Source organism: Rhinolophus sinicus, linkage group LG04 (assembly GCF_036562045.2).
Source record: "Rhinolophus sinicus isolate RSC01 linkage group LG04, ASM3656204v1, whole genome shotgun sequence".
Lineage (NCBI taxonomy): Eukaryota > Metazoa > Chordata > Mammalia > Chiroptera > Rhinolophidae > Rhinolophus > Rhinolophus sinicus.
This window is the reverse complement of record NC_133754.1, coordinates 60,752,971-60,774,640: the sequence shown is the minus strand read 5'-3', so window position 1 is coordinate 60,774,640 and position 21,670 is coordinate 60,752,971. Positions and strand designations below refer to the sequence as shown.

Below are 21,670 nucleotides of genomic sequence, written 5' to 3'. Positions count from 1 at the left end.
TCCCTCCCTGGATGGCCTCTGGCCCAGGCAATTGTAGCAACAAATTATAGGCAATGAACAAGTCAACATATTTAATTTGGAACATACAGGACAATTTATTGAAGTCAATCTCAAGCAAAATCTGAAATCAGTGGAATGTCATTAAAAACCTTTCCAAATTAATCCTCACAAAAGCAAAAAACACATTTGAATTCCAAAGTATTTGTAAAACAAAAAAGGTAACATCTCAGTAAATATAATATACAAAAATTATATGTTCCTACCAGCACAACAGTAGTAAGCAGCTTAAATGTTACAGGCAAGCCTAAATACACTATAACTAGTCAACAATAAGCTACCTATATACAGGTTAACCAAGCTTTGCACATTTCACACTGCAATAAAACATAGGCCAATCAACAAAATCCCCAAAATATCATGTATCTTGAAGTCTGTGTGGCAACATGAAGTCAATATACAGTAATGCCCTAGTGGAACACCCCCAGGGAAAATTAACACTAACCCCCTTAGTGTCACGCTTCTAACGAAGTCACAGAAACTCAAGAGATTGACTTTAGTGAATATTGATGCTTTGTTATTAAAGACTCAAGTCTCAAGTGATTTAGGCAAAATAACATTTCACAGGATCTACAAAGTTTATTACAGATAAACAAAGTACAGAAATAACCAATCTACAAAGGTCATTATCATAAAAGATCACAAGGAAATGAAAACAGAATCTGTAGGTATCTGTTGTGCAATATTACAAGTGGATACAAATGAACTTCTCATAACAATTCCAATTATGCACACACCCATGTGTATAAAAAGAATCTTATCAGCCAGTTGTAATAATCATCGTTCAGCATCTTGGTTGTCAGTGGCAATATGATTTTCTTTTTTAACATAGGGTATGCAACAGCACAAATGAAAGAAAGAGCGATATAAATGACAACAAAGTAAATTTTATCCAGTCCACTTCTAAACTGACAGGAATACCTTATAAATACCTCATCCAGGTAATTTTATGGGTACTGAGAGCCATTCACACATATCAGAAGTCTGTGGCTGGTAGGGAAGGGGAGTCCTGGAACTTGAAGGTGCTTTCTTGCCAATATGCAAATACAGCAATGTCACATAAGAAAACAGGGCTGAATAAATGACTTTGGCAACTATTCATCTTTTCCCTTTTCCTGACACGTTAATGACTCTCAGAGGCTACCCAAGGATAGGTAATTCTCTCCTCCCCCTTTACATATGTGTGCCACAAGCACCTGACCTTGTCACTTAAGCAATGGACTGACGAAAAAAGAACGGAAATGGTTTTTGAAATACACAGGTTATACCCGGCATTTCAGGAATGTAACGTAAGTGCAAATTTTTGTTTTTTTCCCTACACAGGCATATATTAAAAGGAAAGAAGGGGTGCTTGGTTGGGTTGACAAAATGACAAAATAAAGAACATACATAGGAAATATTCTTAAAAAGGCTGCTGGTATCTCATGCAGGCGTCTCCACCTCAAGTGTGTACATTATAAATCTGAGATATTTACTGTGAATAAGCTCTCCCATTTGCGGAACCTCACCTTTAATCCGAGTTAAAGAGGATAAGAGACTAGGCTATTTATTTTCAAAACAGTATATAAAACAATGCTTTCTACTTCATAAATTTTAAAATAACTGTTAAGGAGAATCTGAATAATTTCAAGTACTTAAAAAACCTGAATTCAATGAGGCAGAGGTCTCAGTGTTAAAGTGACTACTTCATACGAGTGGTAAACATTATCATCCCCCCGTTACCCCCTTTTCTCCCTGTGTCCCACCCCACATAAAAGTTGGTAGATTTCAGTATATACAAATTTCCAACTTTTCAATATTTGTTAATACATGACAGAGCTATTCCCTAGCCTATCTGAAAATGGAAGCAAATTCTACTGTTTACAAATAACCAGAGACCAACTCTACGTGGCCGTGGGCCAAAGGAAATTGTCCCAAATGATCACTTCATGTCTGCAGCAACTTGGGAGGGGCTGGATGCATCAGCCTCCTAAGAAATAATTCAAGTCTAATGTGCACCGCCCGTAAAGCAACTTCCCCGTGTCCGTACCTCACACACAGGGACGTCCAACAGAAGCTTCCCAAGCTGTAAGGACTCCATGGTAACCTGTCTTCTTATCCCGTGGGGACATGGCAAGTGGCAGCACCTTGACTTTAAGGTAAATGCTAAAGGAAGAGCTTTGTATTTAAAAATGAAAGACAGGCAACAAATCCCGGGTAGTCCAGAGACTACATTCTGTATACCTGGCCTACCGTTTCCAAACTGCAGATCTAGGTTTGATCCTGATCGGAACACACACCATAGGACAAACTCCTCAAAAAGGAAACTACTTCATGAACCAGGAAACAAACTTGTCCAACAGCCTGCCCTGTCTGAGTCCTGTACGTGATTATCTCGGTTTCGTAACACTATTTACAGGCATGTTTCCAAATATTTGGAAATGGCAGAAGGGAACTGGGAGCAGTCTTACCTGCCCCATTGTTTTTTTCAGTTTTTAGATATATTGCTGACTTGAACACACAGAAATCTCCAAGTTTCAATGATTCTAGAAGTCAGCCTAGTCTATAATTTAGGCCAGACCATTTTTGAGAATTAAGACAGAGTGGGAACTTGTTAAAACAAAAATGAAAGTAAACACCACCTCACCCTTAACTCTAGTCCTGATTAGACACTTAAGAAGTCAGTCACGTCCTCCGGCTGCTTCAGCCTTCCAGGAAGAAGGGCCCATCATCCCGCCTCTGGGGCCAGCTCCCGGCAGCTCTCCTGATTCCTCAGACCTGGCCAAGGTCCAGCCCCCCCCATCCACTGCACAGTGCCTGGAGTTTTCCCCAGGATTTTATCTTTAGTTGTTACTGATCCAATTTCTGAAGCTTTATGCTGCTGATCAAAAATCTTACACTCACTCCTTCCTCCAAAGAATTAACATGAGGTTAAAAAAAAATACCATTATCCCATGCTGCTTTATTTCATTTTTGGACAAGAATAAAAATCAACCTTTTATGCTCTGACCACATATAGATTTAAAAGTTAATAAATACCACCCTCAGACTATGAGTGAGCAATGTCTTTTGGAATATTTCATTGATGAAGCACAGGCAAGCACACATAGTATGCACACACAAAGCACAACTTACTTTTTTTCTGTTCCCAGAACCTGCAGCTTTACAATATATAAACTAAGTCAGCAGTGACACTGGGGGTGTAAGGAGAGCTCCTTGGCACTGGGTAACTAAACCCACTTTTTAGACCCTTAAAGAACATTCATGGACAAAGACTCCAGAGCTATGTATGGTTCGCTATTGTTTTCTACCCTGATTTATGAATGGCAGAACAATCCTGTTAGTCTTCCACCCCCACCCGCAAAAGATTAGGAAATCTCAACAGAGCTCTGTTATAGATAAACCAACAAAACGTGACACAATGAAGAAGCTGCATAAAAACATTTAAACCTAAGGTATCTGTAGTATTTGGATATACCCTGGCTTACCATATAAAAGTCATCAGATATTAAATAGCACTAAGTCCAAAAGAAAGCAAGGAGATAAGTTTATGTTAGATACTATTTCAACAAGAGGTGCATTTCAAATATTAAAGGAAATCCTTCATGTTAGTAAGTTTAAAACTGCAAACATTTATCATATACATATATAAAATAAAGTTTTAGTATGATAAAACGTAGATTTTTCTTAAATTATTTTTTAAAAGGACATCAAACTACGTAATCGCTCAAGAGCAAAGTTCAGTGTTTCGTGAGCTGTAATTCATGTTACTTGTAGCAATTATGGTTGGTAACATGTACAGCATTTTCCATTTTGCTCTTTCTTTTGGGACCATATCTAAGCAATAGAACTGTTGGAGGCCCAATAAGTTACCTCAGAATTAATTTCTGGAATAGGCAAATGGCAGTTTAGGAGCTTAAGTAAAGGAAATGTAGTGTTTTGTTTTGTTTTTTTTTACAAGAGAAAATCCAGTATAATTACACATTTACATACCAAAAAAAAGGAGAGGCACAAAACAGATTTTTTTCCTTTTTTCCAGAGGAGAGCTCTAAATTGATAAGAAAAAGGAACACACATAACACAACTGAAGGAATGTGGTGGAGCATCTATACTCCCTACCTTCGTAAGGTTACTAGGTACTTCTTGAGGGAAAATAAATGCTACCAGGTACCAGCAATTGTTAAGCAGTCAAAATTCACAAGAAAGTTAACGTTCATTCAAGCTAATTCTAGAGTTCTACTTAGTACAGTGTTACAACAATGTCTGACATTACTAATTATTTCATACAAGGAATACTGGAATATACATATTCCTAAGCATTAAAAGCAAGTGAGTTTTGTGGGCAGACACCTTAGTACACTTGCATCTGAGATCCAAGCATCGCAGCCCACCGTTTCCGCTAACACTGCTTTCTCGGGAGCTTTCCCTAAGTACTTCCTAAGACGAAGTGTGTTTGTGTGGCTCTTATGTATCCTGTAGAAGTGCTTACCCTTCCTCAATGGGGGCAATTTTAAGTACTGGATAATATTTAATAGAAATTGTTTACATAATTTTGGGATGCCCTCCAAATTAGGAACCAAACCAAAAAGAGCTATTCAAATACAAACTAAAATTAATTTGAGTAGTTTTTCACCAGGAAACATGACTGAGTGGTCAGCTGACAAAGGGAATGCTTGATTAGGAGAGGGAAGCAGAGACAGAAAGTAAAATGCCCATAATTGTCTTCAAGTCAGACCAAGGTCTACATTAAATTGGACAGAAAATGGTGCTTACACGAGCCAACTTTTGGTTTGTGCCTTTCATTTCCCTTTACCTGCCTTTACCAGAGTGTCAAGATAACAGGAATGACCATTCTAACTGCACTCACGTCCACATAAACGCACTTCATCAAAAATACCCACTGGCAATGGAAAACTTTTCTTCAAAACAAAAACCCCAAAACCACATCATATACTTTTCTAGGTAAAGTTATCATCTCACAAAGCCCAGCTGGTTTAAGACCACAGAGGTAAAACCCACTGAGGCATTTTGCTGTCAAGAGGCCAAGTTCGATCCTCCCACAGAACCTTCTCTAAGACTATGAAAGACATTGTGAAGGGAAAGAGAAGTTAGCCTACCTACTGCTCAGTAAAGAGGTATGTAAAGATCGTCAGACCCTTTTCTAGAGGGCTTTCTCCAATTCCTACTTAAAACACACACACACATACACTGATTAGACTATCTGAACTACACTTCTCAAAATTTAAAAAAATGAAAATAAATAAAGGAATGATGGCTAGTTTTGCTTTTTACACTCAAGGAAGACATCCTAGATTTTAAATTTATCTCATTAACAAAACTTTCTTTCTGTTTGTTCGTATTTTAAAAGCGAACACATCTCTTTTTCCAGCTGCAAAGGCATTGAAGCACAATAAAAGGCAAGAAAAGACCAAGGGAATTGAACCCTTCACAAAAGAATCCCCGAACCCACAGAACAAAACAGAAAACCCAGCTACCGTCCCCTGCTGCTGCCTGCGGGTACGGGTTCCCCGTTTTCACTGTAATAAGGCAGTTCTGACGGCACAAGCTGTATGCACTGCAGCAGTCTCTCCTACTAATGCATTCTTTATTTACTTTTTGCTTTTCCTTTTTCTTCATTTAAATAAAAAGGAAATCACCACCCATTTATTCTTTCACTTCTTCTCCACGATCTTGTGATTCCAATTTACATTTGATCTTGCTCCAGTATTGTGACGACACAGGAGACAGGGGGTCATGTTCCGCGCAGCAGAGACGACCTTCCAGCGCAGAGGGGACCAGGGCCCCCTTGTCATGATCTTTACAAAAGGAATGTGGACAGAACTCACAGAAGGAGACAGCCGCATTGCCGCACTCATCGCACCGATGCCGTGGGCACTCCCACTTTCCTAACGAGCGGGCGGGAAGAACGAGAGGGGCCCACGTTAGTGCCTGTCTTGTTAGTGCTGTGCAAAACTCAAGTGCCGCCTTCTCTGATTGGAGACCGAATTCAACTGAATAGCATCCCAAATTTCAGCCACACACGCACACGTCTGGCTGGGTGTACTATGTAAGTATGGGCGTGAGATACTATCCAAAGTACTCACCTATGATAATAATACAGAAGAAACCAATCCTTGCTGGCTCACAGGTATCCCAAATTTGCAAAGAGAGATTTTCACTAGCATTAATTTTTGTTTGCTATGGTTGTTTGTTCTATTCAATGTTTCCTATCCCACGGCTCCACTAAGGAGAGTGGAATATATTCTGAGTTACATACAGCTGGCAAAAACGCAAGTCAGACAAAGGGTCTTAAAGTTCTGGCTTACCATACGGGGGCTGAGTCAGGTTAAGGCATAGGAGGTGGTATGCTTTGGGACAGTCTTTTTTGTCACACATGACCAGCTCTCCATCATCTCCACACTGAAAACAGTAATCTTCATGCATCTGCTTTGGTTCAGTTTTGATTTTTCGTCTCTTCTGCTTTAACTTCGCATTTTTTGCCTTTTCCTCAGTTGTTGCCATACACGCCGACTGGCAGGAGAAAGGACCGGTTTCAGTGATCAGAGCGGAGGAAGCTTTACACAGAAGGGACGATCCTACGACACATTCATTTAAATTCATCTGTTGTTCAATTAACTAAAAACACCAGGGGACTCAGCCCATAACAGCCCTATAATAAAAATAAGACTTCATTTTCACTGACTTTTAAATAAGGTGCTTTTTTCCCTCAATTGCAAGGACACTGAGAGATATAATTCACATACCATAAAAGTTACCACTTAAAGTGTATCTAATTCAGTGGTTTTAGGATATTGTGAATTTTTTAAAGTTTTCAAAAAGGATTTTGCTAACTTCAAATTCAATCAGAAATACAAATACTTTTCCAGAACAGATCTTACTAAGACATGCTTCATTAGAAAGGCAGACTCTAAACCTTGGGTAAATGCAACTGAAGATCTGTGAACTAAGCCAGGTGCCCATGTGCCAGCATTTCCCTGACATGGTCATAAACAAACGTCTTCAACAGCCCCACTCCTTCCTTATTTCCTGTTGGCGTGGGGAGCTGCCTGCACAACTGACCTTTGGCCGCACTCCCAGAAAACCACTGCAGTTATCTGCCCCACAGTGGCACTCTGTTCTGCCGTTGCCCAAACAATCCAGGTTATAATTAAAAGTTAATTCCTTCCCTAAAACATAAGAGAAATAATTATTCATATTCAAGTCATGGGGAAGAGAAAAGCTACCATAGATACACTCTCATAATGAAAAAAGAGACAATTGATATGAAGACTTTTTGCTCCCCCCCATGTTCTACATTGAAGATAGTGATGGACAAAAAACAAAGAAAGAAAAAAAAACGTAGAGGAAAACACCCTCAATCCACCAATGATTACAGCAAAAACAAATATTCTACAAAAGTCGTCATATGCTTTTCACTGAAGTGGGCAAAAACTGTAACAGAGAATCTGAAATCTGTGTTTAAGAAAATTGGGTTCTAGTTTAGCTCTCTTTTCTAAACGAACAATATGATTGTGGAATTGTGATGACACTATTTCCTGTAATTAGTGCCTTATGTTATGATCAGAAAAGAGTTCAAAGTTTTGTAAATACAACAAAGATTCAAACTAGGAGACCCAGGCGTTCTATCAGCTGGGCTTGAACAATTCACGATGAGTCTTTAAATCTTTTTCAGCTACAGCATTTCTCTTCTCACCCATTTTTCTACAAACTGAAAGGGGAAACTAAATTTTGCTGTTAAGATGCTGGATGGGTAAGGAAAAATAAAGCAATAACTCTAGCTTCTGAAGCCTTTAATGTCTAATTTGAAACAGATTAATCTTTCAAACTAAAACAACAACAAAACCCCTCACAAACAAACCAAGAAACCAGCGGATGTCAACATAGGCTTTTAATACTTTAAAAACAAAAACAAAAGCTTAACCATCTGGCTACATCTGGTTACATTATATAGACAGCACTGTGGAGAATTAACTCAGTAGGATGATGGACGCACAGAATTCTGTAATATCCTCTCTTACATAAAGGCTCTTGCTAAGCTCCCTTTTGCAGGTTACAGATTTTTACTTATTACTGGCAGAGAACAATTCTAATAACAATTCTAAATATAACCCTTTATCTTACTTGAATAACTATTTGAACATCAAACCTTAAAGAATATCCTGCCTTCAAAGAATATATGTGCTTCCTCAGGGGAAGTGGGGGACGTGGGGAGTAAGTTACTGTTTTACCTGCAGGAATATCACAAAGAGCAAACAGTCCAACTCGAACATCTCCATTCACTGTCCACTTCTGTGTTTCACAGTTCGGATTACAACTGTGGTTCATGAAGCGAGAATAATTTCCTTTAGGGCCAGCATCAATTATACGGTCCTTCAGAAAGAAAAGAAATGAAAGGTCCTTTTGACATAAAACTAAATACAAACCTATAACAGAAACATCCACCTCAGTCAAGAGCCACAGGGCAGCAAGCAGCATTCTGCTACCAGCTGATGTCTGACAACTGACAAACCCGAAACGTGGCACTCTCTGTGCAATTTACCAAGTTCTCTACTGTACTTGATGACATTCAAATCAAAGCAATCAAGATAGAGTGAAATTTAGTTTCTTGTTAAGTTTGTTTCTAGAAACAATCAGATCATAGAATAATGCTACTTAGAAGATTAGCTGGCCATGAGTTTAAGGAAGTATTTCTGATTTGAGAGCTCTGCGTTCAGATAGCTACTGGTGATGGCGTTTTGCTGTTGGTTCTCCCTTCCTACTCTGAGCAAGAAGCAAAACTAGCATGGGGGTAGGTGGCTGAGAGTTCAGGCCATAAAGAGGAAGCAGGGCAAAGGAGAAACCTCTCCTCTGAATAAAGACTTTCAGATTTGACTGATGGAAGGGCTATAGTTTGGGATGTACTCTCTAGTAGTTATCTATTTGTTCTATTTTTACTTACACTCAAGTTCAAAATACAATAAAAATCTCAGCATTTGGCCTCCTGATAATCTAGATAAGCTCTAGAGGACAGAGCCTCCCAGGTGTCATCAAGATGGCTGCAGGTGTCACTGGCAGTGAGGATAGGATTTAAGGAGCCAATCAGCAATCATAAATAAGTGGCATTTTATGTTTATGAAATGTATGTTCACGAAAGTTGCAAAACTTTCAAACAATGGCATATCAGTCAAAATAATACTTCTTTTAAACGATCTCTAGTTTTTCCTTTTAATGATATTCTGACTCAGTTTTAGCGATAGCCTGGAAAGCAGGAAGCATGGGTACTAATCTTGACTCTTCATCATTAAATGGTAACAAGATATTCAACAAATCACTTATCACGGCTGGACCTCAGTTTTTTGTCCTCTGTCAATCAGAGGACTGTTGAGAAATTAAGTGAGAAAACTGGTGTAATGTGCATCAAATAGAACTTACAATTACATGTATTAAACTAGCAGTTTTACTGTCATTTTTCTTATGACAGCATTCATTTTCCCTAACTCATTAAAAAAAGTTTAAACATGCAGAACAATTTTTAGAGTTAGAATTTTTGCTTAATCAGAACTTTAATGGTGGTTTATAACTTAGAATTACAGAACTCATTCTCTCCTTCAGTGATAAGGAAACTGAGGGCCAAGTCTTTCAGTGGCTAAGAAGAGCCGGAACTAAAATCCAGCTATGTTAACCCTAATCCTGGTTAGCTTTTCACAATGCTGTGTCACATGACATGTGCAAGGCTTCAATAATCATTATTTTGTACTCTGGTATAATTAGCACATTATAATGGGTAAGCACTCTGGCTACTGCCAATCATTATACTTTGCCTGAAAAAATCTAATTAGAGGAAACTGAGTTCAACCTAAGACTATGAAACGAAAACAAAAAAAATCCCTTTTTCTTACAAAAAAAAAGCAATTTTACCTTGGTAACAGTTAACATATAAAAATTAGTTACACTGTTCTCGTGGGCTCGCTTGATTCGCAATCTGCATTCTTCTTCATCAATTAATTCGCCAACATATTCATTTACAAATTCACCCTGCAGAGAAGCATGCAATATGTAAATGTGAAATCAGTGTATTATATCAGAAAGCATTCCTTAATACCACATGTATAATCCAAGAGAATTAACCAAAAAGAATCCTAGAAACATAACTTAAATCCTAGAAACAAACAGTTGCTGTTATTTGTGGGCATTCAGGCGGCACGATTTTTCTTGTATCGGTGCCTCAAAATGCAATAATCTGCTTGTCTTTTTTTCCTGATAGTATTATTTCTATAGTCCAAGTATATCACTGGGATCTGGGGATAAGCCTACTTCGAGCCTTGAAAGTTGGATCGTAACAGACTTTACTAGCTTGTAGCTTTGGAGGTAAGACCTGGAAAAGATCTGACTCAAACACATGAGCTCTTTTTTTTTCTTAGTTAATTTTTTATTTTGAACTAATTATAGGCATTCACAGGAATTTACAAAAACAGTGCATAAAGGGTCCATGTACCCTTCAGTTTTCTTCAATGGTAACATCTTACATAACTATAGTACAATATTAAACCAGAAAACTGATCTTGGTACAAGCTACAAAACTTATTCATATTTTACCAATTTTCACACGCACTCATTTACATGCATGTGTGTGTATGTGTAGTTCTACGGAATTTTATCAGGTGTAGTACATCATGTAAGCACCACAATCAAGATACAGAACTGTTCCATTGCCACAGACACCCCTTGTGCTACTCCATTATAATCACAGCCATCCTCCATCCGTCCTCCACCCCTTCCCATCCCTAACCTGTTCTCCACCTCTATAATTCTGTCACTTTGAGAATGTTCTGCAAATGGAATCAGACCGATTTGAGACTGGCTTAACGAAGAAAGAAAAAAAAAAACCCTCAACCTAATTCTCTTGAGATCCCTCCAAGTTTTTGTGAGTATCAACAGTTTGTTCTTTTTCACTGCAGATAGTATTCCACAGTATGGATGTATCGATTTGTTTAACCATTCACCTGAAGAACATTTGAATTGTTTCCAGATTTTTGCTATTATAAATAAAGTTGCTATGGACATTCGGGTAAAAGTTTTTACGTAGACACAGGTTTTTACTTCTCTAGGGTAAATGGCCAGGAGTGCAATTTGTTGGGTAATACGGTGAATATGTGTTTAATTTTTAAAAGAAACTACCAAACTATTTTCTAGAGTGGTTGGTATCATTTCACATTCCCACCACACATTGCCAATGCATGAGATCCAGTTTCTCCATAACTTTGCCAGCATTTGGTATGGTCACTATGTTTCATTTTGCTGTTTTTTATAAAATAAGAGTCTGCAATTTCTGTAATAAGAGTTAAAAAAATTACTGGGATTAATTGGAAGGAACCACCCTAACTTCCCATACGTAAGTCTTTTTGCTTGGTGGTCTGCTGTTAGTGAGATTAATGAGGAACACCAGTCTGCTTCAGGGAGCTACATAGTTGTTTCAACTGGGGAGTGGTCACCACAAAAGCTGACCTCTAGGTTTTTCTCCCATTTTCACTGACTGTACAGCTATGACAAAAAATGAAATTAGAAAAAGAAACACATTTCAGCTGTAACTGCAATACCGTAATACAACTGTTTGTTTTCTCCACTTTTTCTTCCAGTCCTTTGTAATGAAGGACATAGGATGGTCGTGCACCTTCATGTACGATGCACTGTCAGCTTTAAGGGGCTTGTACCACATCCAACCAGGACTCTGACATCAGCTGATGAACAACATTCTGCACTATCACATGGTATCACCGGCCACACAGGTAGAAGATTTCATTGCCACCTTGGCTGCAATGCCACCTAGTGTTACCATACAGCAGCCTCCTTTTGTCCACAGGAGATACGGACCAAGAGCCCCGGTGGATGCCTGAAACTGAGGATAGTATAAAGCCCTATGTACATTATGTTTTTTCCTATACATACACACCTATAATAAAGCTTAATTGATATATTAGCCACAGGAAGAGATTAACAACAAAAAATAATAAAATAGAATAATTATAATATGCTGTAATAGAAGTTACGTGAATGTGGTTTCTCTCTCTCAAAATATTTTATTGTACTGTACTTACCCTTTTTGTGATGATGTGAAATCATAAAATGTCTTATTAGGTTGAGAACTTCCACCTTTTCACTTAAAGGAAGCGCTTTATGACTTATTTTTGGCATGTCCAAATTGCCAGCATCCCTACTCTTGTATTTTGGGGACATTAAGTAAAGTAAGGGTGACTTGAACAGCAGCACTGATTCCCAATCTGATGACCCAGACGGCTGTAAGTGACTAATGGTCAGGTAGTGCATACAGTGCAGACGCGGGACAAAGGAACGAGTCCCGTCCCAGGCAGGGCAGAGTGGGATGGCGTGCGATTTTATCACGTTACTCAGAACAGTGCTCAATTTAAAACTTATGAATTGTTTAATTCTGGAAAATTTCCATTTAATGTTTTTAGACTGTGGTTGACTGCAGGTTAACTGAAATTGCGGAAAAGGTGGGGACTACTGAACTATTTCACGGCAAGTTTTCTTTAATGAAAACCTATAAAGCAGAATTTCAACCAAATCAGCTATACTTCACCTTTTCCACATATTGATTTTCAAGATAAAGATTTCATTTGAAGAAATGGTTCTGTGGCTTTAAAAGCTTGAGAACCATTTATTATGGTTTATATTTACTATTCTATGAAAATGAGTAAATATAGAAAAATTAAAGTGCTGATATCAAACACGAGTGTAAGTTTCATAAACTTGATACCATTGTGAATAAATACTTCTAGATATTTTGTAAAAGAAATAATTTATATGGTCCAAAGTGACAAATCTTTAGCCTCAAATCTTTAGCCTTATTGGACTTAAAACCATTAACTGTGAATTCAATTGTGAACAAAAATAACGTAAAAACCTTTAAAAATGCTAGAAATCTGTCCTTAAAGACTGTGGCAAAAAAGACAGAGTATAATTCAGTATTTAATATGTATTTTTTAATTTCTAAGAAAGAATCTTCATAGTGCCATGTTTGACTCTGGCTCATATTTTCAGAATTTCTTATGTGTGAAAAGAAGGGGACTGACTGTGTACACGCAATTTCGTACTTGGCTTCTGTCCCCTAAATGTGCCAACATGTTTCTACAAAGTCTTTATGATTATGCTTCTTAGTAACTGTATATTTCTAGCTATTTTGTAAAAGATCAAGTAATTGTCTTACATTAGCAACTCCAGGGCTAAATGAAAGGCAGAATAATCCTGATTATATTTTCTTTTCTCTTAATTATAGTTGACCCTTGAACAACACAGGTTTAAATTATGCAGGTCCACTTACGTAGATTTTTCTTTTTCCAATAAATACCTGTACTATTTTCCATCTGTGGCTGGGAGTCCACGGATGTGGTAGGCTGACTGTAGGTATTGAGGTACATCATTTTATATAAGGAATTGAATTATCCTCGGATTTTGGTGTCTGTTGGTGTGTGTGTGTGCGTGCGCGTGCGTCCTGGAACCAATCCCCCGAGGAACAACTTAAGTTTTGGGGGAAGTCAAATATTATGTGAATTTTTGACTGTGTACGGGGAGTCAGTGTCCCTACCCTCTGTGGGGTTCAAAGGTCAACTGACCTTTAATTTAATTTTAATAATTTAGAATATGTTTAATTTAATAAATTACAATATGTTTTAGAATAAATGCAGCTACTATTAAAAGGTGTTAGCAAATTTTCAGGATGACTCCAAACACTCCCCTGAAATCACAGGCAAAAATCTGTATGAATGACATGCATGGTATTAAATATAGTAAATCCTACTGGCTCTGCCTTCAACATGTCAGCAATCCAACCAATTCTCTCCGGCTCAACTACAACCCTAGTAGTCTACACCACCACATATCTCTCTTGGATTATAACGATCTCCTTTTTATCACTCTTTCCCCCATGACCATAAAGTCTCCCTACTACAGCCAAGGTTATTCTTTTGAGACGCACGTGTGGCGGGCAGACTCTTAAGGCGGCTCCCAAGCCCCTGGCCTCCTGCTGTTCACACACTTGTGTGATCCTCTTCTGCTGAGTGGGCAGGACCTGGGACTTGCTTCTAATCAACAGAATATGACAAAGGCGACAGGGGATATGTGTTTACATGGGTTTGCTACACTGAGTCTTTAGCATCCATCTTGCTAGAGTGTCTTTCTCCCCTTGGCTGTAAGGAAGCAAATAGCCATGTTGGGGAGCCCCATTCGGCAAGGAATTGCAGGAAGCCTCTAGAAGCTAAGGGCAGCAAAACACCAAATGAAACCCCCAAACACCTGAAGCTCTCAGACCCACAGGCACAAAGAACAGAATTCCCACAACTGCCATGCAAACAGGGAAGTGGATCCTTCCCTGGTTGAGGCACAAGAATGAGAACCCAGCCCCGGTTAGCACCTGGACCCAGCAAAGCATCCCCTGCTCTCCTGACCCATAGAAATGGTGAGATAAAACATGTCTGTTAATGTTTTAAGTTACCAAATTTGTGGTAATACTATTATGCAGAGAAAACGAACACATTAAGTCTCAGATCAAGCTATTCCCTACTAAAATCCTCTAGAAACTTTCCATTCTGTGGCCTATAAGGCCCCATATGACCTAACCCCTGGCAACCCTTCTTTCTTCATCTCCCACCTACCGTTCCTCTCCTTGTCACTCTTTTTCAGGTATACTAGCTTCCTTGCTGCTCCTGGAGCATGCTAAGGCCTTTGTACTTACTCTTTTCTTGGTATGTATCACCATGGCTTTCTCCCTCACCCAGTCACGTAAAATGTCACCTCCTTAGGCCTTCCTTAACCAATCGATTAAAAATAATAATACCTGTCACCAATATCCCCTTTGACAGCTTTAATTTTCTTAGCAGCTTTTAGTGGTACTCAACATTATATATGAAGTCGAACAATTAAGTTGGCGAACTCATCCTAGAAAAAGTGCTACATGCCTCATTGCTGAATATCACTACAGTCACCTTCGAAGTACTCCCCTTGGGAAGCTATGCCCTGATGCCAGTGCCTAGTCCACCCTTCAAAGCAATTTTGGAACTTTTTTTCTGGAATGCCCATCAGAGCTGTTGTCATATTACCCTTGATGTCCTGAATGTCATCAAAATGTCTTCCTTTCAATATTTCCTTTATCTTTAGGTAAAGAAAGAAGTCATTGGGGGCCAGATCAGGTGAGTAGGGAGGGTATTGCAATACAGTGATTTGTTTACTGGCTAAAAATTCCCTCACAGACACTGTCGTGTGAGCTGGTGCATTGTCGTGATGCAAGAGCCATGAATTGTTGGGGAAAAGTTCAGGTCATCTAACTTTTTCATGCAGCCTTTTTAGCACTTCCAAATAGTAAACTTAGTTAACTGTTTGTCCAGTTGGTACAAATTCCTAATGAATAATCCTTCTGATAGCAAAAAAGGTTAGCGACATTGTCGCAACAAGTTCGTGAACTTAATTGTCAGACCTAGTATCTGTTTATTATCAGTCTATACCATGTTTCCCTGAAATTGAGACCTAGTCGGACTATCAGCTCTAATGCGTCTTTTAGAGCAAAAATTAATGTAAGACCTGGTCTTATTTTACTATAAGACCAGGTATAGTATAGTATAGTATAATATAGTATAATATAATATTAGTACAATATAATGTAATACCGGGTCTTATATTAATTTTTGCTCCAAAACACGCATTAGAGCTGATGGTCCGGCTAGGTCTTATTTTCGGGGAAACATGGTCGTAGTCCCACAAAGGTGTCTTGTTCACTATTGTTTTCCAAATGCCTAGAATACTACCTGCCACACACAAGCTTAACAAACATGTGCTGAATGAATGGGTTCACCTCATGCAACCTATAGAAACAGGTAAATGAAGATAGATGATCGAGAACGTTCACTAGAGCCAGTGTCCATGGTCCGAGCGCTGCAGCAAGCCCAGGAGGCAGGCTGCACGTGTGTGTGTGTGTGTGTGTGTGTGGCGTAGGCAGCACCATGGAGGCAAAGAGGCTGCTGCAAGATCGTGGGGGCACACGGAGTGCGGCAGGACAGCACTGCTGCAGGTGTCCGCCCAGGACTTCCAGCCCGGGAGTTGTGTCCCCACCGTGTCTGAGAACTGCACCGGGAGCTTGGAGATGATAAGTGACGCACTGAGCTCAACATGTGGGTCACTTCAGGTTCCTCTTTTAGGATAACTTCAGGCCCCTGGCTTATCCTGATTCAGACGCTGTGCCTGTCTGCTTTGAACATTAGCTGACCAGAAACTCTGGACAGTGTCCTCAAGAAGTGGCAAGGGGAGACTCAGACGTTTTGCCCAGTGCCAAGGTTGGCTGTAAACTGGACATGCGGACCCACCTGGCCACCCTGAGGGAGCTGTCCAAGCAGAGGCTTATCCCTGCTCCACATGAGCAGGTAGGACTGCTGACCCCTAACCTAATCCCAACCTAGACCTCTGACCCTAGACCTCTGACCCTCTCAAGCTCTGGTTTGAAAACACCCTACTTTGCTCATCCCTTTCCCTGGCCTCTGACCTGGTCCCTTGACTTACTCCATCCTTCCAGGGCACTGTGCTGGCCAAGCAGGTGGGGGCCGTGTCCTATGTGGAGTGCTCTTCCCGGTCCTCTGAGCGCAGCGTCAGGGATGTTTTCCATGTGGCCACAGTGGCCGCGGCCATAGGCAGCTTCGCCGTACTGACTCACGCCGGGGACTGCAGCGATCTGCTCAGCTGGCAGGATGGCCAGACCAGGCAAGATACACAAGGATCGAGCCAAGAGCTGCAACCTCATGTGAGGGGCTGGGTGGGGCAGGGTCGGGGGGTGGTGAGGGTACAACTGTTCCCCTGCCTGCACCGGGGCTTCCTGATCTCCCGACTCTGGCTGGGACTTCAGGGCAGGTTGAGTGAGCAGTTCTCCTGGGCAAGAGGGCCGGAGGCAGAGGTGCCGCCATTCCCCACATCCTCATTCCCCTCTTCTCTACAGGAAGCTGAGGGAGTTAGCAGGGCAGGAACCTGGGTCCAGAGTTAGGATGGGGCCGGGGGGTTGGGGAAGCTGGCAGCGAGCAGTGACTGGCTGAATCTCAGTATATGAAAGGTGCCATCCCTCCCTACCCCCAGTCCCATATCCTGGTTCTAGCTTCCTTCCCTAAGGAAAGTGTCCATTTCATGACTTTCCCTTTTCCTCTCCTCTCACTTCTACAGCTGTTCTCAGTCATCCTAATCTCTAGGCAACATGCACTAAATTAAACAGCAAATTGAGAAGCCCCTCCCCCATCTACCCACCCATCCTAGCTCCCTCCTCACCTTTGTCCAACAGTCCCCAAATAAAGCCCACGCCCATGGCAAAAAATAAAAAAAAATAAAAAAAAATCACTACAGAATTAAGTATGTGTGTATGTGTGTATATATGTACAAATATAAATAAATTTATATATATAAATTTACTGGAAAATACGTTAAATTATGGTACATTTTACTATGGAATAAAATGAGACTTAACAGGAATGAGGTGAAATCTGTACGTACTGCTATAAAGATATACTTATGATATATTAAATGGGAAAAAAATAATATATATGATCATACTTGTTTTAAAAACCCTACAAATATGGAATATATGAATATGTATTTGTAAATGCATTTATGTTAATAACTGCATAGAAAAAGTTCTAAAAGGCTATATAGCAACCTATTAACAATGGTCATCTGTGGTGAGGAGACCAAGAATTGAAGGGATGAAGGAGGCATTTCACTCTATTATCTTTTTTGCATTGTTTGATTTTCTTTCATCATAAAGGTGATTTTAAAAAATGTAGAACTATGGCAAGAGTAATTTAAAATTCTGACTAGGTCCATCTTCTCTCAGTGAATACCTCTCCGTGTCCTACATATTGGCACTAAGCAAGCAGGGGGAGGGCATGGAAGTGGGAGCAGGGCAGGGGACTTGTTTTAAAATGCAGATTATTCTGTCCCGGATATTTCACTAAGACACTGTTTTTAACAAGGACCACGGGAGATTCTCAGGATCTCTAAAGTTTGAGAGCCACTGTTTGAATAGTAGGATTTACTGGTGTTATTTATTTTTCTTTGAGTTATTTGCATTTAAAAATTTTCCTGCAATCGATATGCATTTCTTGTGTTAAACAGAGACCACTTTGAAAAATTGCCTCAAAGTATAAGAATGAAGACAAAGGGTTAAAGATCTCAACTTTTCACAGTTGTTTTTGTATATATAATCTAATCTGAGACCAACAACAACCTTAAATATATAGGGCAGGAATTACCCTGTCCATGTTAGAGATGAGGACACCGAGGCTCTGGGAGGTTAACCGTCTTGGGTGTGGTCCCTGGCTAATGGATAATGATGTTGGAGCAAGATCTCAGGTTTGCTAATTTCTACCTCAGTACATTCTTAATTTTACTATTTTGCCTTTACTAAGTCTTTTAAATCTACTTTGCTTAAGCAAGTAAAAAAATACTTCAAATAGAAAATGACGAATGTCCCTTTCTCTTTTTTTTTTTAATGACTGATCATAAGACACTCAAAGTTTATGTGTATTTTATCATTACCTCTTCCTACTGTTTCTTCTGTGCTTAAGAAGTACCAAATTCTCAACTTGGGAAGTTTCATGATTCTGCCATGAGCCCCTATGTTTTATCCCTACTGAAGCATCTCTACGAGGCATAGGTCCTGGTCTTTTCCACTCCACCACTGCCCTCCCCTGTCCCATGCTACCTTCTTAATACTCCTTTTGGTCCTGAGGCCCCAGCCTCTTCGCTCGGTTTTGATGATTTCTGCATCAGGGTAGAGCCTCTTTGTGAAGCACTGGTTCTGGCAACGGTCTCCAGCTGGGCACACCTGCGGGTGACACTCATACTGCAACATTCTGTTGAGACACGCTGATTCCAAGCCGCAAGGGTTTTCATCAGCTGGCTTGCAGTTACAGCGGGGAATCTCAGACAGGTCTGCAACCTGGATCTGTACCTTTCCTATTACTTTGTTAGCCTAGAAAACAAAATCACAAATGAGAGGGAAGAATTTGAACAGGAACATTAGAAACGTCCATGCTGTTCTTGGCTTTGCTACTGTCTTGTGGCATGACTATGAGAAAGGTACTTTCTCTTAATTGTAATTTCCCCAAGAATAAGCTAAGAATAATAACTACCTCTTCTTAGTTGACAAAAATATCAGGACCTGATGTAAATTCTTACTTATTTACCCTGTGTATTTCTCCTTCTACTAGTTGATCGAAATTTCGTAACTGAAAACAACTGTGGGCTGTCTGGAAGACAAGAGCTAACTATCAATTCTCGTTTGATTATAGGATAACCTGGTAGAGCAGAAACAGGATTTTCCATCAAACATATTGCTCCTAGGTACAGGCGGGCTTATCCAAGACCTCAGCCTTGCAGCACACAACTCCAGCTTCCATTTGATGCTTCCAACAAAAGCTCAGTTTGTTTTACATAAGACAGGGTGGTAATCAGCAAAAGTTTTCACAAGTCAAAAGGGCCTTCTTAACTACTAAGAGAGTACCGCATTTCATCTTGCCTGTCAAATACCAATGTTTTCATGGGTAAAGACTCACTTTGATGTGTTTGTAAGGAGGAGGTTTTCTTGAGTTTTTTTCAAGCTCTATTGCTTCTTTACTTTCTCTTTGTGCTTTCAATTCCTGGAAACGTTTTGCAGCTTCTTCCAGTGCTGCCAAAAGACCAAACAAAGTATGCAAATACCAAAAAACAAACAAAAACCCTTATGAGAGTAGTTTTACACTTCTCCAATGCACTGAATCTAGCCTGAGGTTTTCTTTTTAAAATTATATTCTGGAAATAACCATTTACCACCAGGGTAGGGTAACTCTGAAATAGGATATGACTCATTTACGGCTGAACACTGCTCTGTGCAAGCTGCTGCCTCGGAAAAGAGGTCCTAGTTCAATGATCAGAGGTTTCCAAGTGAACCCAAGAGAACCATTTTACCTCGAACTAGATTTACATTCATTTTACTCTTACCCAGAAAACCAAACTTCCTGGTAACTCATGGCAAAAACAGTTGTAAGGCTCTTCAAGGGAAGCTTTTACCACTCTTGAGCTAAAGGAGCTTCACTTGATGAAGACTACTCCCAGGAAAACCTCTGTTTGTAGAAAGATCACTGAAAAAACTCCTTTCACATACAAAGCAGAGCCTACTATGCTGAAATGTATTTTTCTACTTGATTAGATTCTGATATGGTTCTAACGGGATTAGAGACTTATGGACCCTGGATCATAAGGCCTGGTGAAAATTCTCTAATACCAGAAACGTTTCATATGCAAGTTAGAAGATGATGAAACATCAACCTCAGAGTCTTAGTTTTGAGCCACGGTAAACATCACCCAACTTACCTTTTTTGAAGGTCTTGTTAATACTAGTCTGTCCCTCGGCAAAGTTTTTGTCTCCTTCAACATAAGGGAACACTCTGCCCTGGTGCACCCAATAGTAGTCATGAGAACCAAAGAAGAACACAGGGAAGTCCCCCACGTCATGCTTAAGGCCCTGGATGTTCAGTGGCACAGACCTGGGATTGCAGATCTCTGCTGGCCACCATCTGAAAACAAAAGCAGTTTTAGACAAGAGGATGAAAACCACACTACTCTTTACATGACTGACAGGAGCGGAAAAAAAGGTTTTGTACTTTGCAATTTTCATTCAGACTCTAAGGACACAAAAATATTTTGTTTAACCCTGTCCAAACCGCACATCATTTAAAAATATATTAACAAATTCATTAATGAAATGATGAACACAGACTAAACAAACAAGGCCCTAAATGCCCAATCTAGTTTGTTTCTTTAAAAAAATTAGTATTTGATATTTACAAAAGAATATATACCAGGAAAATATATGCTATAGAATGTAATAATAAAATAACAATGAACCCACTATCCAACTTAAGAATTAGAATTTACCAATACTATTCCAAACCCAGTTTCAATCCTAGAAAAGTCATGTTTTTCCCCAAACTTGGCATTCTTAAAACCAACATTGTTTTTCAAAGTGTAAAAGTTTATTTCTAGTAGTCAAGGGAATTATTTGAGAATAAACCGCTGCTATAGTAAAGAATGACCACTCCTATTCAAATCAGCATTTTCTGACTCTCTAATCAACCAGGGTAAATACTTCTTGGTCAAATGTACTAGGTTTATATCAGTGCGTTTCAGAATCTAATTCATCTTAGATCATAATAAACATGGGCTGTAGGACAGAATGAAATGTAACTGTTTCATGCAATAATGACTGAATACCACAGCAATCACTAAAGGAAACCATCTGTGAGGCACATTTGACCGTTTCCAGCAATAGGGCAAGTCAGGAATTAAAGTGTGAAGCTTTCGTAGTATGTAAAATCATCAATATGAACAGTAAAAACACAAAAACAAAATATTTTCAGTTTCTTATAGCATGGTCACACCCCAGAGTTACAGTGTAGACCTTGAACATGCTTCATCTAATAGATACCCTGCTGTTTATCTAAGAATTAATTAGACATGTGGGTAAGAGTCTGTGCTCAAATTAGTCAAACAAAACAACACTATTTTGTGTAATAAGTATTTGGTTTCCCCTCAAAGTAGGCTAGGAAATGGT

The 21,670-nt window shown here is 39.5% G+C and overlaps 1 protein-coding gene across 10 annotated transcripts in view; it reads right to left on the bottom strand.

Moving 5' to 3' along the window:
• Positions 1–70: 70 nt before the first annotated feature.
• Positions 71–21,670, bottom strand: part of NSD3 (nuclear receptor binding SET domain protein 3) — a 106,778-nt gene continuing 85,178 nt past the window's right edge. For 8 of the 10 annotated variants that reach the window (XM_074329633.1, XM_074329632.1, XM_074329631.1 and 5 more), the window contains 8 exons: positions 20,431–20,633; positions 19,635–19,747; positions 18,782–19,051; positions 9,955–10,071; positions 8,286–8,427; positions 7,117–7,223; positions 6,363–6,567; positions 71–5,942 (listed from right to left, as the gene is read on the bottom strand). In XM_074329633.1, the coding sequence (XP_074185734.1) occupies positions 5,701–5,942; positions 6,363–6,567; positions 7,117–7,223; positions 8,286–8,427; positions 9,955–10,071; positions 18,782–19,051; positions 19,635–19,747; positions 20,431–20,633 (1,399 nt within the window). In that variant the 3' untranslated portion in view covers positions 71–5,700. The remainder of the gene's footprint in view (positions 5,943–6,362; positions 6,568–7,116; positions 7,224–8,285; positions 8,428–9,954; positions 10,072–18,781; positions 19,052–19,634; positions 19,748–20,430; positions 20,634–21,670) is intronic. The other 2 variants (XM_019748082.2, XM_019748084.2) reach the window with 1 other exon arrangement.